Source organism: Tigriopus californicus, chromosome 4 (genome assembly GCF_007210705.1).
Source record: "Tigriopus californicus strain San Diego chromosome 4, Tcal_SD_v2.1, whole genome shotgun sequence".
Taxonomy (NCBI): Eukaryota; Metazoa; Arthropoda; class Copepoda; order Harpacticoida; family Harpacticidae; genus Tigriopus; species Tigriopus californicus.
This window is the reverse complement of record NC_081443.1, coordinates 6550009-6562596: the sequence shown is the minus strand read 5'-3', so window position 1 is coordinate 6562596 and position 12588 is coordinate 6550009. Positions and strand designations below refer to the sequence as shown.

Here is a 12588-nt window from a genome sequence, read left to right as displayed (position 1 = left end):
CACCGTCTCTTTTTCAGTTACAATGTTATTAATGACTAAATCGTCACTGATTAATCAAAAGATATAAATAACTCTTCAACAACAATTTCCGAAAGATAGAAACATGACATTCTTTACACCGTTTTTCTGGTGTGTAAGAATAGAGTTTAAGGTTCGCTTTCTGGCACATTTGTGTCCTTTATTTGTGTTCCGCAAAATCTTTCTCGAAACCCCTCACTCGACCGACTGCCCATTGTTTCATAGATGTAATAAAGCTGATTAAGCTGTTGTGTATGGTGTGTTATCAGTGACTCTTTGAGGCTGGTTGTTTCTAAAACATAGACCGTTTCAAAAACTTTATTTACTTCAAAGGCTTATTTCAAAATCTCGGCACGAAAAGTTTATGCGTCACCGATCAATACTGCTTTGTTGCTTTTAGAAGAATGTTGGATTTTTTGCCCAAGAATAACAGAAAGTACGACCACTTGACTTGCTTTTTTGCCCAATTTCTTGGCGTAATGATTTCCGCCCACACGTTGCAGCATTTCGAAAAGGAAAAACTTCACCCAAATATGTGAAGAGATAATGTACGGCTAACGAGGACCGTAATGGACCAAAGGACACGTTGAACAGTCTGTCTTGATCCTCTTACCGACTCTTTCATTAATTGTCTGAATAGATTTTTTCCCCACTTTAGGAGCGTTTGTCCTACCCTTCTTCATTATGATGGTAATTGAAGGGATGCCTTTGCTCTTACTTGAATTGGGCATGGACAGAAGATGCGAAAGGGATCTTTCGTGGTTTGGAATTTCATTCATCCAAGCTTGGGCGGGATTGGTCTGGGATCAACGGTGATTGCCATTTTGGTGGGCTCGTACTACAACGTCATCATTGCTTGGTGCATTTTTTACGTTTTTAACTCGTTCCAAGTACGACCGACTGCTTTCTCTACGTTCAGTTCATGCTTAAGATCTGATTTCTCACATGTATTTTCGTTACATTTTAGGCAGTTTTGCCTGGTCAGTGTGCCAACGCCTCTCTTCGAATTCAATCAGACATTCAGCCTTTCAAAGCCCGTCACAGAATGTGCATTATCGTCGAAACGCAGTACTTCTGGTACAGAGAGACATTGGACATTTCGTCGTCGATTGATGTCACTGACGGTATTCGGTGGTGGATGCTAATTTGCTTGATTCTTTCATGGATCATTGTGTATTTCACGATTATGAAAGGCATCAAGTCCTCGGAAAAGTGGTTTACTTCACGGCTTTGTTTCCATATATTGTCTTGACAATCTCAAAACTGCAACTATCGATCTCTGAACATGAGACATGATTTTTTTGGTGGACAAGCAACCACTGTTTTAGCACGTTCTTTGGCCTTACTAGGCATTCTTTGTTGTCCCCCCCCAAAAAAGCTGACATTAACAATGCTTACAAAGGTGTGATTTTCCTTTAAAGCCCCAAATTGTCCCCAACGGCGGAAAAACAACGAACTTTGGACTTAAGCTTAGCCGCAAACTACTAGAATTACTTAGGCTGTCAACGGTTTTCCCATCAAAATTGTCCTTTCTATATCAGAGCAACTTTGAGTACTGTTTCCTAACATTTGAATGAAATGAGGTACTTAGATCGTTATAATTTAGGCAGTCACATATTTCAGGCTATTTTTCAAATGAATCTATATTCAAGGCCATTTATTCAGGTGCAATATGAAATTACAGTACAACCATGAAATTCGATCTCAAAAGTGATGAACAGTTATGGTTTACTTTTCAATTTTAGTGTTGAGTTGACCCATCATTGCACTGTTTCACTTGCATGTTAGTCATTTTTCTTTTTAGGTTTTTGACGGTTGCGAATTCGAACAATTTCAAATACGTCTGGCATTCTTGATCATTTTTGTGCTAATACTGGAACACTGGTACGTTCTACCTTCTACAATTTTTCAATTTTACTGTATATTAAAAGAGCCAACTTTAGCTGATAGATAACATTAGTTGGTTTCTATTAATTGAATTAGAGACCATATAAACAGATGATATTTTTCTCAGAAATCGAGTGGTCTGAGTTTCAAATCACCGAATTGAATTCTAAGCTCGTCTTCTCGCCCAACAAAATGGCTCAAGTATCACTCTGGGTTCATTCTTCGCCCTAAGCTTACTTACCTCCCCCATTTGCTTGGCATAAATAAGGGAATCGCCAAATATTCCCAAGTCCGACACAAAAACCCAAAATGGTAAAGAAAAATTGAAGAGGATTGTCCCATTGTTCTCGGGTTTCATCGTGATAATCACGGGAGCACACATCAGAATCTGCTTCGCTCGGGTCCGATCGATTTGAGTCGACCCCGTTGCTAATAATGGTGACTTTTGTGCCGGGGACACTCAAAAAATTCACACTCTCCTCACACTGGACGGATTCACCATTGAGGGTGCCAGCCTTTGAGTTCAATAACGCCATGGCCTGAAATAAGCCCTAAAAGGATACATCAATTGCTCCACGATTCATATGGTGGACTTATTACCAAGACGGACCTTTTCAACTTACCCCAGTTAAACACCCTTATTATGGGCACATTTGCAGCGTCTTTGTACTCTTGGTATTTAGATGCTGAGGAGGGCACTCGCTGGTCGATAAACGGTAAATACTCCTCCTCGGTGGATGACTTTTCTCGAAGGTCCCCAACGATGTGACCTGTCTCAATTGGGCGCACTTCTGGCGTCAAATGCAAGTCAGGGTGAAGAGGTCGTGGATGAACACTCCGTACGCCCGTCGTCCACCCATATTACAGGGTGGTGCTCTTGGGGTTCACGCTTTCTCTTTGCCAAATCAGTCAGATCTCGATCTCGACTTGAATCTCATCCACCGGCCTACCGCCCTGTACATTCGTCGAACAAGAATTAACTGCTTCTCTACTACTGTTTCTTCTTCGACTTCTTCAGATTGACCACGTTTTACGAGATAGGGTCAGTGCAAGAAATCGCTTTCCAAGACGAATGGCACTGGACTCGATTTTAAGTAGGTTCATCAATTCTTTGTTCCACCCCCCGGAAACGTTGTAGGAATCTTCCTTACACCGCAGGATCCGACCGGATATCATGAATAAGAAGATGTAACAAAACCTGCATGCGTAGCAGTGTTGGCGTCAACGAAGTAACAAACACACAAGCACCACATAGTATATGTTTGTCAAGTCTCTTTTTGAGAGTGAATCTACGATCATCAGAGACTGCTCGCCAGTCCTCGGTCCTCGATTCTTCCTCGCTCTCCATCATCAGAAAGTAGTGGTCCCCGTGAAAGCCGGGAGGAGCTAGGAGACACACTAAGTACCAAACATGTCAGGATCAGTAGAAACGAGGAGACCCTATATGTGTATGTCGTGTTTAAAGGTAGCTGCCATGGCAGAGCGTCCCCCCGTGTAATGCGGCAATTCGCGGGTTGGCCTGCTTTTTTAGCACCTATACAATAGCTTTCCCAAAACGTTCTTGAGTGAGAGAGTCCTGACTTATAGCTCTTAACTGTCACAATTAAGCTATCACAATCGTTTTCGGCGATTGATTCCTCAATCAGGATAATGTTTCAAAAGATCAAGTTATAATCGTAACAACTCTCTGCTCGAGGAAACAAGTGAAATTTGTTCTTAAAATAGTGCTGATGCAAGACTTGTTTTTATTACATGTCCCATATTAGGACAAACAGCAGCAGTACTGTAGCAGTACTCGTAGTTGTAGCGCAGCTGCAGTAACTGTACTAATAAGGTGGTTTTTTGCAACGGAACTAGCACAATTCCTATTTCAAACTTAGCATCCACTTTTTAACCGGATTGACCCTTTGGACAGCATTGAGTTGTGCAAAATGTAATGGGCTATATAAGTGAGACAAATTAGCTCCCTCCATAAACCAGTTAAAAGAGTACACAATTATATTTAACAATTCGACATGGATAATTTCGTGTGCAGTTGGATACCTTTCTTATCCGTCAACAGATCTTAGATTCAAACTGGTTTTGAAGAGCTTCTCTTCGATACAATTTGGTGAGCGTTTTCTTGATATGTTTGGAATGTTAGGGTAGTCGATTCAATATTGAAACTTGAACCTTTTCCAGATGTGAAGTTGCCTCAAAATGAAAATATTCCCAGAAAGTTTAGTGATGAACTGACGTTGGTTTAAATTTAACTCACTTTGCTACAACCCCCTTTTTCTGAACCGCCCGAAACATAGAAATAGAGGCTCATAATTCATTCATCTCCTAAGGTTACAAGGGCAAACAATATGATGGTGATACGTTTTTAATACATCTAGGCTCAAATTACCAACATAAAATTTGTTAAACAAAACGCCATGAGATCCGTCATGCTTGTTGATATAATATGTGATCATTAACACAAACATCCAAGAATACAGCGGCATAGTATAAAGAGACAAGAAAAAATTATCAGTTCAGAATCCAGTCGCTTCAAAACTTACTGGTTGATTTGGTTGTTGAATTTGTTTATGTTGACTTAAATACCACTTTTTCTTTAACCAAGTTTTCCAGATAATTACTTTACAAGTTCTTTTTGTTTCAGTTGTTATGTAATAGGTGTTTTTGCCGAAATAGTAGAATAATTCGTTCATTCTTTTTTTGGAGGCAAAAACGAAAAAAATCTTGAAGTTAAGAGATCATGCATGTTTTTAATACTCATACATGATATGTTTGACATACTCGTGTTTCTTCAAATTATTTATCACCATAATCAGGCTTTTAATTAAGAGAGTTTGTTCAATTCCATCAGGTGGTTTACTCTTTAAGTGCTTGCGTAGGTTCCCTTTTGCGACGATAATAATGTGTTAGCCTGTATGGAGTTTTTGAGATGTTGCAACATGGTTTTAAAAAAAATACAAAGGAATCGGGATCACGCCGCTCAAAAACTTCTTTATCCTATGTCTTGTTTCCGAGATAGAGACCGTCTACAATATAAAAAAGTTGTACCTAGTTCGGACAGGTCAAGGCTTTCCTGAATTCTTTGACCTCTTTTTGAACCTCCAGACTCATTGTACAGATTTTTTATATTGTAGACGGTCTTCCTGGCAATTCCAAAGTACTTGGCAATGAAGGTTTACTGGTTACCAGCAACAATACAGGCAAAGACTTTTTCACGAAGCTCGGACATCTTTGAAAAAAAATCTTATCTTTTTTTGAAGAACTTTACCTAATTAGGTGCAAAAGAAAGCTATAGCTCTCACAAAACCTCTAGAATTGCCTTTACGTTCATAAAATTACTTTTAATCAGAAAAAAAATCATTTTGAAACGTGTGTAAGATGACATGCGCCACACGGTAGCTAGCAGCCAGCCATTTCGTAAAAATGAGAAGGCAGTCCCCAGAATTTGATTAGATTATAGAGACTACTTGTTTCATAATGAGACTTCTCGGAAAGACAACGTTAGTAAACCCTCTGCTAACGTTTGTTCTTCCGTCCTTGTAAAGAAAGAGCCTAGACAACCCTAGACAACAATTGATGTTAATGCGTTAACAGTGCTGTTTTCCAATTCTACAAGCTCTATCCTGAACAAGTTATCAAGCAAGAACTCGTGGCGAATTTGAATGAGACATTCAGTAACATTAAAAATCCAACAAGAGCTGGATTATTGACACCATCAAAACAATAATCACAGAAGGATGTTACTAGAGTTGTTTTCTTTCCGATGATATGACATTAGTATGGCATGTGGGGAAACCATTAGCGAGCCTTAAAATATCCCCCTGATTATTCTCACGTTCAACTAAGGCAATCTTTATAATTGATAACAACTAATTACTTGGAAATTAACTATTGCCTTTACTTTCCAAGCTTTCTGGTACCCTTCATTTAATTTTGATAATCATTAGATCCCATTACTCCTACTGATGGTTCTATAGGGTGATAGGTTGCAACAACAATGCAATAAAGGTTGTTTATTGGTTGAACAACTCATACATCAATTTTGATGATAAAGAGTATGGGTTAAGAAGTTGGACTAGATTCCTTGGAAAAAATCAATTCAGTTATTTGTGTGGTGGCATTACTATTAACTGCTAAATCAGAACTCTCATCACTAGAGACACTGAAAATATTCAACTGCTTCTGGTGAAATATAGAAACAATAGTTTCTTTAAAAAAAGGACAAATATTAAAAAAAGCAGGCCCAATAATTAAGAAAATGAAAAGATTTGATTCACAGATATTATGAATTGCTATTGTTTTTAACCAATAATAAGTGTGAAATTTGAGACTCTGTACACCACTGAGTTTTTATGATCAATTTTCAATTGAGCCAAAACAGTGTTACTAAATAATCAAGTTTACAATACTTTACCTAATGAATTGGTCAACTATCAATAACTTACTGAAGTTAAATGGCCTGTTGTGTTGGTCGAGCATGTGCTAAATGGATTATTTTCTTTGCACTTTTATTTTGTTGTACTTGTGTCACAAAATATCAAATTGAGTCTTGCAAACTTTACTATAGCCAATATTGCAACTTCTTAAAATGCATCTTCCTCCCAAAGGTCTTAATTTCAGATGCCACGAACTATTAACACTCTTTTATTCATTTTTTTGTTTGAAGACTAGTTAGAAAAAGAGTGGTTTTCATATTTTGCACTTTCAGTTGCTTTATCTTGCTAAAAAATGTAGCCAGAATTTGGATGAATGCAATGCTAAGTTGAACTGCAAGAATGGTCTTGTTCATCAAGAAGTTAAGTTCAGGACTGCAACAAAAAAACCGCACCACTGGAGGCAGGGCTGAATTTCCTAAGCAAAAACGAACATAATAAATGACTAGTCGAAGAATTAAAGTGCAACATATATACCAAGATGGATTATGAATGTTCTTTGGTACAAAAATTTGACCGAAAAATGTCCAGTTTTAGGATTATTAGACACCGAAACTGTATTTTTTTGGAAGTTTGGTCAAAACCACCTGAATGTTTAAAAATGCCCCAAAATGACAAGATATTTAAACTACACGCTAAAAAAGTATCTACTCATCACTTTTACTTTACAATCTCGCATGAACTCAAATCATTCATAAGAAGTTTAATAACTTTTGTTTGTACCTGTCTTCACATGATTTAAAAAGTTTTGAATAAAGCAAAAAAGTCATGGTTCTTCCCTATTAACGCTCTTTTTCCTTTTTTGGCCGCTAAAGTTTGTTTAAATCCTACCTTGCAGTCTCTATTATACAGTTTTCTTTATACTACAATATATGCAGATAAAAGATTTGTGATTAGCCATAAAATTATGTTCCAAGGGCATGAACATTTCATGTGTTGTGGTACTAGACAACAATCATGATTTCATTACCGTGTTGAAAAGTGTGCCTGATCCATTGCATTGGCGCTTATTCTTAAACATGTATATAAATGTCATTGAAATTGAGATCTAGAAAAAATCATGTAACCGGTATTTCTCCTTATCTTGTTGATAGTTAGCTTTCACCCATCGCTCAGTGCTTTTGACAATGTTTGAAGAGTCCATGCTCTTCCTAAATAGTCCTTTTAATTGAGTTGAGGTAGCGCCGCCCTTTGCTTTGTCTACTAGGTGTGCGTAAAAATCCGAGCCGCTATAACATTGGAGTTAGAATTAAGCAGGAGTTTGTATTTTGAATGATTGAAAAAAAACAAAACTCTTGTAATAATCATATCCAACAAAATAGTGCTTGGAAAAGCACAGTTTCACAAGTTGTTGGTGATTAACTTTCAAAACATCACTTTTGCTTATCTTACCTTTTGCATGTTTAGCAAGACTTGGTGGAAAATTATGATGATGAAAAGGTGCTAGTATGCTACAAGTTTACAATATACCTATTTGTATGTCAAAAGTGTTTGTAATTTTACCCTTGTAGGATCTTGTAGGATTTGAAAGGTCCCTCGGAGGAGTTGGTGGTGTATTTATGGCATTAAGAAGATCAGCGATAAGTTGTTCAGCGAAAAATACAAGGTCGGGCATCAAAGAGGGTATTTTCGTACTTTTACGTTTGTTTGTCCGCAAATTGTATAACAGCAAAAACCTACATCTAATGATAACTCTTAACTCTTGCCTGTTGTGCATTCGACAAAATGCCATTCTCTAATAAAATTAGTGGAAAGAACCAAGCACCCACTTGGAATCGGACAATATTTCCGACGTAATTTATTTTGACTAAAGTTTCCTCATTTACTTGTAACAAGCGTTAGATAATAAGACTGATCACTAGAGCGGGTAAAAACATCAAATTTCAATAAAAAATACTTTTTTAGAATATTTTGGCCATTTTCTCAAAAAGTAGATATTTAGACGTTTTCAATCCCGTGGGTAATATTTTGTAGATTTTTATCATATTTTGGCGATTCAAGGAACCAAACACTTGAATTAGATACCATACCACTTTAGAGTTGGACCAAAAATCTACTAATTCACAACATCATTGCCTCCAGCAGAAATATGGCGTGTTCATTGATAGGGATGTCGATTCAATAGAATGGGAAGAAGGATAAATATGAGTTTTGTTGTGCTTTTTTACTGCAGCTGGGCTATCCATGTGCAATACTAATTTGAATAACTATGATTCAGTGAAATTTTCTACTATGGCAGGTTGATGGCTGCATTATTAACCGTGTTTTAAAATGAAACCTGCTGCAGGTTAGGCAACAACATAGAATTTAGCCTTTAGAGTTTCACAGATTTTTCAGAAATTTCAGAATGAGCCTGAGGAAATAGGACCATTATTGAACAAAGAGAAATATATATATATTTGTTTAAGAACGTAGGAGAATTCCTGGAAACAACTCCAAGTGGCCCTCAAGCAAGAGGAAAAGTTGAACATTGAATGATTGGCACGAAATATATTTGGCAAGCTTGATTCACTAACTTCTTTTTAAGGTCAAATCAATCCCATCCTGAAGAAGCTAACAATCTAGTTACACTGGAGTAATATTTTGTTCCTCATCTCGAGAACTTGAGTACGCAAATGAAGCAAAACATCCTATCAGACCAAACTCAAAGGCAAATGTGTATTTCCAAAAACAGAAATGCGCAGTCCTACTTGTATGTTTATGCATTTCAATGGGGACTACATAATAGTTCTGGGGATTACATCTAGAGCCAATCTTGTTCACATTATTTTTTAAATTATGAGTAAATGCAGAATCAATGTTTTTTCGGTTAAAGTTTTGAATGGATGAGATATTGCCGGTGACGCAAAGAAATGGATTATAAAACGTGGTCAAATCAGAGCGTCAACTGAGGCACACAAATATAAAATCGATCTTAAACATCGGGCCAAATCTCTGCTGGTACTTGGAGTATGAGGGGCAAACTTTAATGGGTTCATATTAATTGCAATAAAAGAACAATTAACGTTGCGCTTCCTTTCCAGAAATACACTGTGCCTCGAATTGAATGCAACCAGAGCTAATGCATGTTTAGTCTGCTGTCTCTGTTGGTTATTTTGTACTTACTGTTTCTGACTCTCCCCGTTGCTGGGATTTCTTGGTACTCCTTTGTCGCCGCGTCTTAGTTGATGGGTAACTATAGTCAATTACTTGAGACTCATTATCTAATCTGAGGTGTTTCATAGGATTTCAATGTTCGTCTTGGTGAAGGGTTTGACAGAATCAGTCGGGAATCGTGTTGTTGGCAGGGTGGAGTGGGGCACAAGTGTTCCTGAGGTTGCCAAGGAACTTAAGGTCAGCCGAACCTCAATTTGGAGATGGGCGAAGGCTTTTAAGGCTGGCAAGAGCCTGTCCATTGCCAAGGGTCGGGGGCGCAAGACTTCATCAACAAGAACTGCCAAAATCGTCGTCTCGAAGAGCTTAACCAAAAAGGGGTATTCAACAAAAAAATTAGCAAAGAAGCTTACAAACCATGGTTACCCAACATCGAAGTCATTCGTTCATCGACATTTTTCGAAAAACCTTGGAGTCAAACCCTATAGACCACGAATCGTTCCCAAACTGACCGATGAACAAAAGAAAAAGAGAGTCAAGTTCTGTAAGATGGTTAAAAATTGGACAAATGAGGACCGGAAGAGAGTGGTATTCTTCTCTGACGAGTCTCCTTTTGAATTGCTCCCCCCCCCCAATCGAAAAAAATGACGTTGTTTGGGCTCATTCCTTAAAAGAAGAAGTAACTCACTCCATCAGTCAGCGTGAAGTTCCCCTCAAAAGTCATGGTATGGGGAGCAATTTCGAGCCAGGCCATTTCTTTGGAGCACTTAGTGCCCCCAAAGCAGACTGTGACTGCACAATACTATGTTGAGGAAATCCTTGACAAAACATCGCTTGAAGCCTGATCAAGGAGGCAAAGTATTGGTGAAACATTGGGACGTGAATTCTTCTCGGTGATGTCTGTGGCCATATTCCAGCATGATGGAGCACCTAGCCAATTTGCAAAATCGACCACCAAATGGATCGAAAGCAACTTACCTTTTTGCTGGGGGAAGGGGGTATGGCTTCCCATTAGTCCTGATCTCTCTCCCATTGAAAGTATTTGAGCTATCCTCCATCAAAAGCTTGATGAGTCCAAGATTCATCCAACAATTCTTGCTGCTCTTCAAAAACAACTACATCAAGCTTGGGCCAAAATATCTCCAGAGATCCTTGAAAATTTGTTCAATGGCATGCCAGGCCGAATCAAGGCTTGTTTGAAGCTTAAGGGAGGATATATTGGAAAATAATCAAACATTGACCTGCTCAATTTGGACCAAGGCCTTCATTTTTGTGGCTGCATTTAATTCGGAACACGGTGTAGGTTGAATAGTTCTGCCTCAATTTATGTTTTCCAAGACCTTTGCAAAGGTAGAAAGCAATATCTTTATATTTTTACGAATTGTGCTTAAATGCGAACCAAAACACTTTTATTGACAAATTATTTTGCTTTTAATGGCACTTTGGGGCTCATTTCGTCCTCTTTGTCACGTCACTCAATTTGAATGAACCCCAATTATTTCGCCTTTACTTTTCACCGCCCTCAGCTATTTTCGGGATAGGAAAGAAAACTTGCATCTCTTTCTCGTACAAGTCGATATCCTTTTCCATGAAGAGGCAAAAGATTATCCTGTCCACCTGTAATTGAAAAGGTCTCATTTAGCAAGATAAACATTATTATACTGTAGAATCTTATAATTTCACACATATTACCACTTACATACCTTATCAGGGTGTTTCTCCAAGAACTCGCGAACAGTCCTCAAAGCAACCGGACAAGCATTCTCCGACGAGTATCCGTATACACCCGTGCTGATGCAAGGGAAGGCCTAAAATAATCCGCAAATGGTAAAATCAGCTATCATTCAGGGGGGGCAAACGTGCAGGCTCTTACAATGGATCGAAGGTTGTTTTGAACCATCAATTCAAGAGACTTTTGGTAGCAACTCTGGAGTGCATCGGGTTTTTCGCCAATCGGACCAACCGTGTGGATGACATCTGCCCGATAGAATGCTCGTTTTACACTAGCTGTTCAGGCCATAAAAATTCAATATCCCTTACATTTAGCCGGGAGATCGTATCCACTGGTGATCTTAGCCTGCCCCGTTTTACATCCATCAAGCGTTTTACATTCCTTTAACAATTTGTCGCCCGCAGCCCGATGAATGGCTCCATCCACTTGAAACAAAGCATTTAACTACTACTAAGTATTCGCAGGAAGATTATTATCAATAGCTTCAATTTGCCTCTACCTCCTCCTCCACCCAAGAGAGACTTGTTAGCCGCATTCACAATGGCGTCAATGCCCAATTTAGTAATATCCCCTTGATAGATGGAAACCAAGCCAGAAAAATCCGGCTCCGTGTCCAAACATCGCTCACGATCCTCGTCCGAAAGCATCTTACTCAGATGAGCAAATTTAGCCTTATAATACACATTCCAAGGCGGGATTTCCGACATGAGCTTGGCTCTCTTCTTCGCAAGAAGCTGGATGTGTTCCTCCTCGGACATCGATTCCAATTTGGCTGATAAAGAGAAATCATCAATCGGTTAAAAAAAGAAAATTAGGCATAATTTTTAATCAGGTACAATTTAGTTCATGTAATGAATACCCTTTTCGGCCTGCCAACCCGACATTTGGTTGGATGAGGATTGACAACACGTGGAGTGGAAACTTTGACAAGGAATGTGCCCGAACGATGACCGTGCCGGTGAAAAGAGCCGTGACCCGGGAAAACCGCGCAAAGGATGGCGGTGCTTGAAGCCGCAGGAGATGTTGAAGATAGGGGTTGTTGTCGTTGTGTGAGGAGTGACGTCACTGGTACTGCTCACAGTTGAAAAAGGTGTTCCGTAATGATAGAAATGTCGACTAATCGAAGAAGTGGACCTGACAAATCCCTTGCAACCCATGAGTTGCCACATGATAAACATGACAGAATTAGCCTGAGTTGAAAACCTGCGGACTTGTACACTCACGATCATGGGCATGTGAACTTCCTAGTTCCAACTCAAGTTCATCTTTGGGATTGAGCATGAGAGCGCTAGAGGTCGCTGGAGTACTATCGAGGAAAATCTTTTTGTACATAGTCCCAACTCAAAGAGACTCGCAAAAACTCTGCAAATCTTAAGTATTGACTTGCATGCATAACGAAAGGATTTCCAGCACTATTAGTTTGCG

At 38.8% G+C, this 12588-nt stretch overlaps 2 protein-coding genes across 4 annotated transcripts in view; both read right to left on the bottom strand.

Moving 5' to 3' along the window:
• Nucleotides 1–3169, bottom strand: part of LOC131878808 (sodium- and chloride-dependent transporter XTRP3-like) — a 7228-nt gene extending 4059 nt beyond the window's left edge. Inside the window, exons 1-2 of one of the 3 annotated variants that reach the window (XM_059224936.1) lie at nucleotides 2529–3169; nucleotides 2147–2456 (exon numbers count right to left, since the gene is read on the bottom strand). In XM_059224936.1, the coding sequence (XP_059080919.1) occupies nucleotides 2147–2441 (295 nt within the window). In that variant the 5' untranslated portion in view covers nucleotides 2442–2456; nucleotides 2529–3169. The remainder of the gene's footprint in view (nucleotides 1–2146; nucleotides 2457–2528) is intronic. The other 2 variants (XM_059224937.1, XM_059224938.1) reach the window with 2 other exon arrangements.
• A 7613-nt stretch (nucleotides 3170–10782) lies between these two features.
• Nucleotides 10783–12397, bottom strand: LOC131879531 (ADP-ribose glycohydrolase MACROD1-like). The gene is made up of 6 exons (XM_059225881.1): nucleotides 12023–12397; nucleotides 11663–11935; nucleotides 11472–11588; nucleotides 11305–11408; nucleotides 11135–11239; nucleotides 10783–11048 (listed from the first exon to the last, which is right to left on the bottom strand). Exons 1-6 carry the CDS (start codon nucleotides 12390–12392, stop codon nucleotides 10938–10940), a joined length of 1080 nt encoding a protein of 359 aa, XP_059081864.1. The 5' UTR covers nucleotides 12393–12397; the 3' UTR covers nucleotides 10783–10937.
• Nucleotides 12398–12588: the final 191 nt, after the last annotated feature.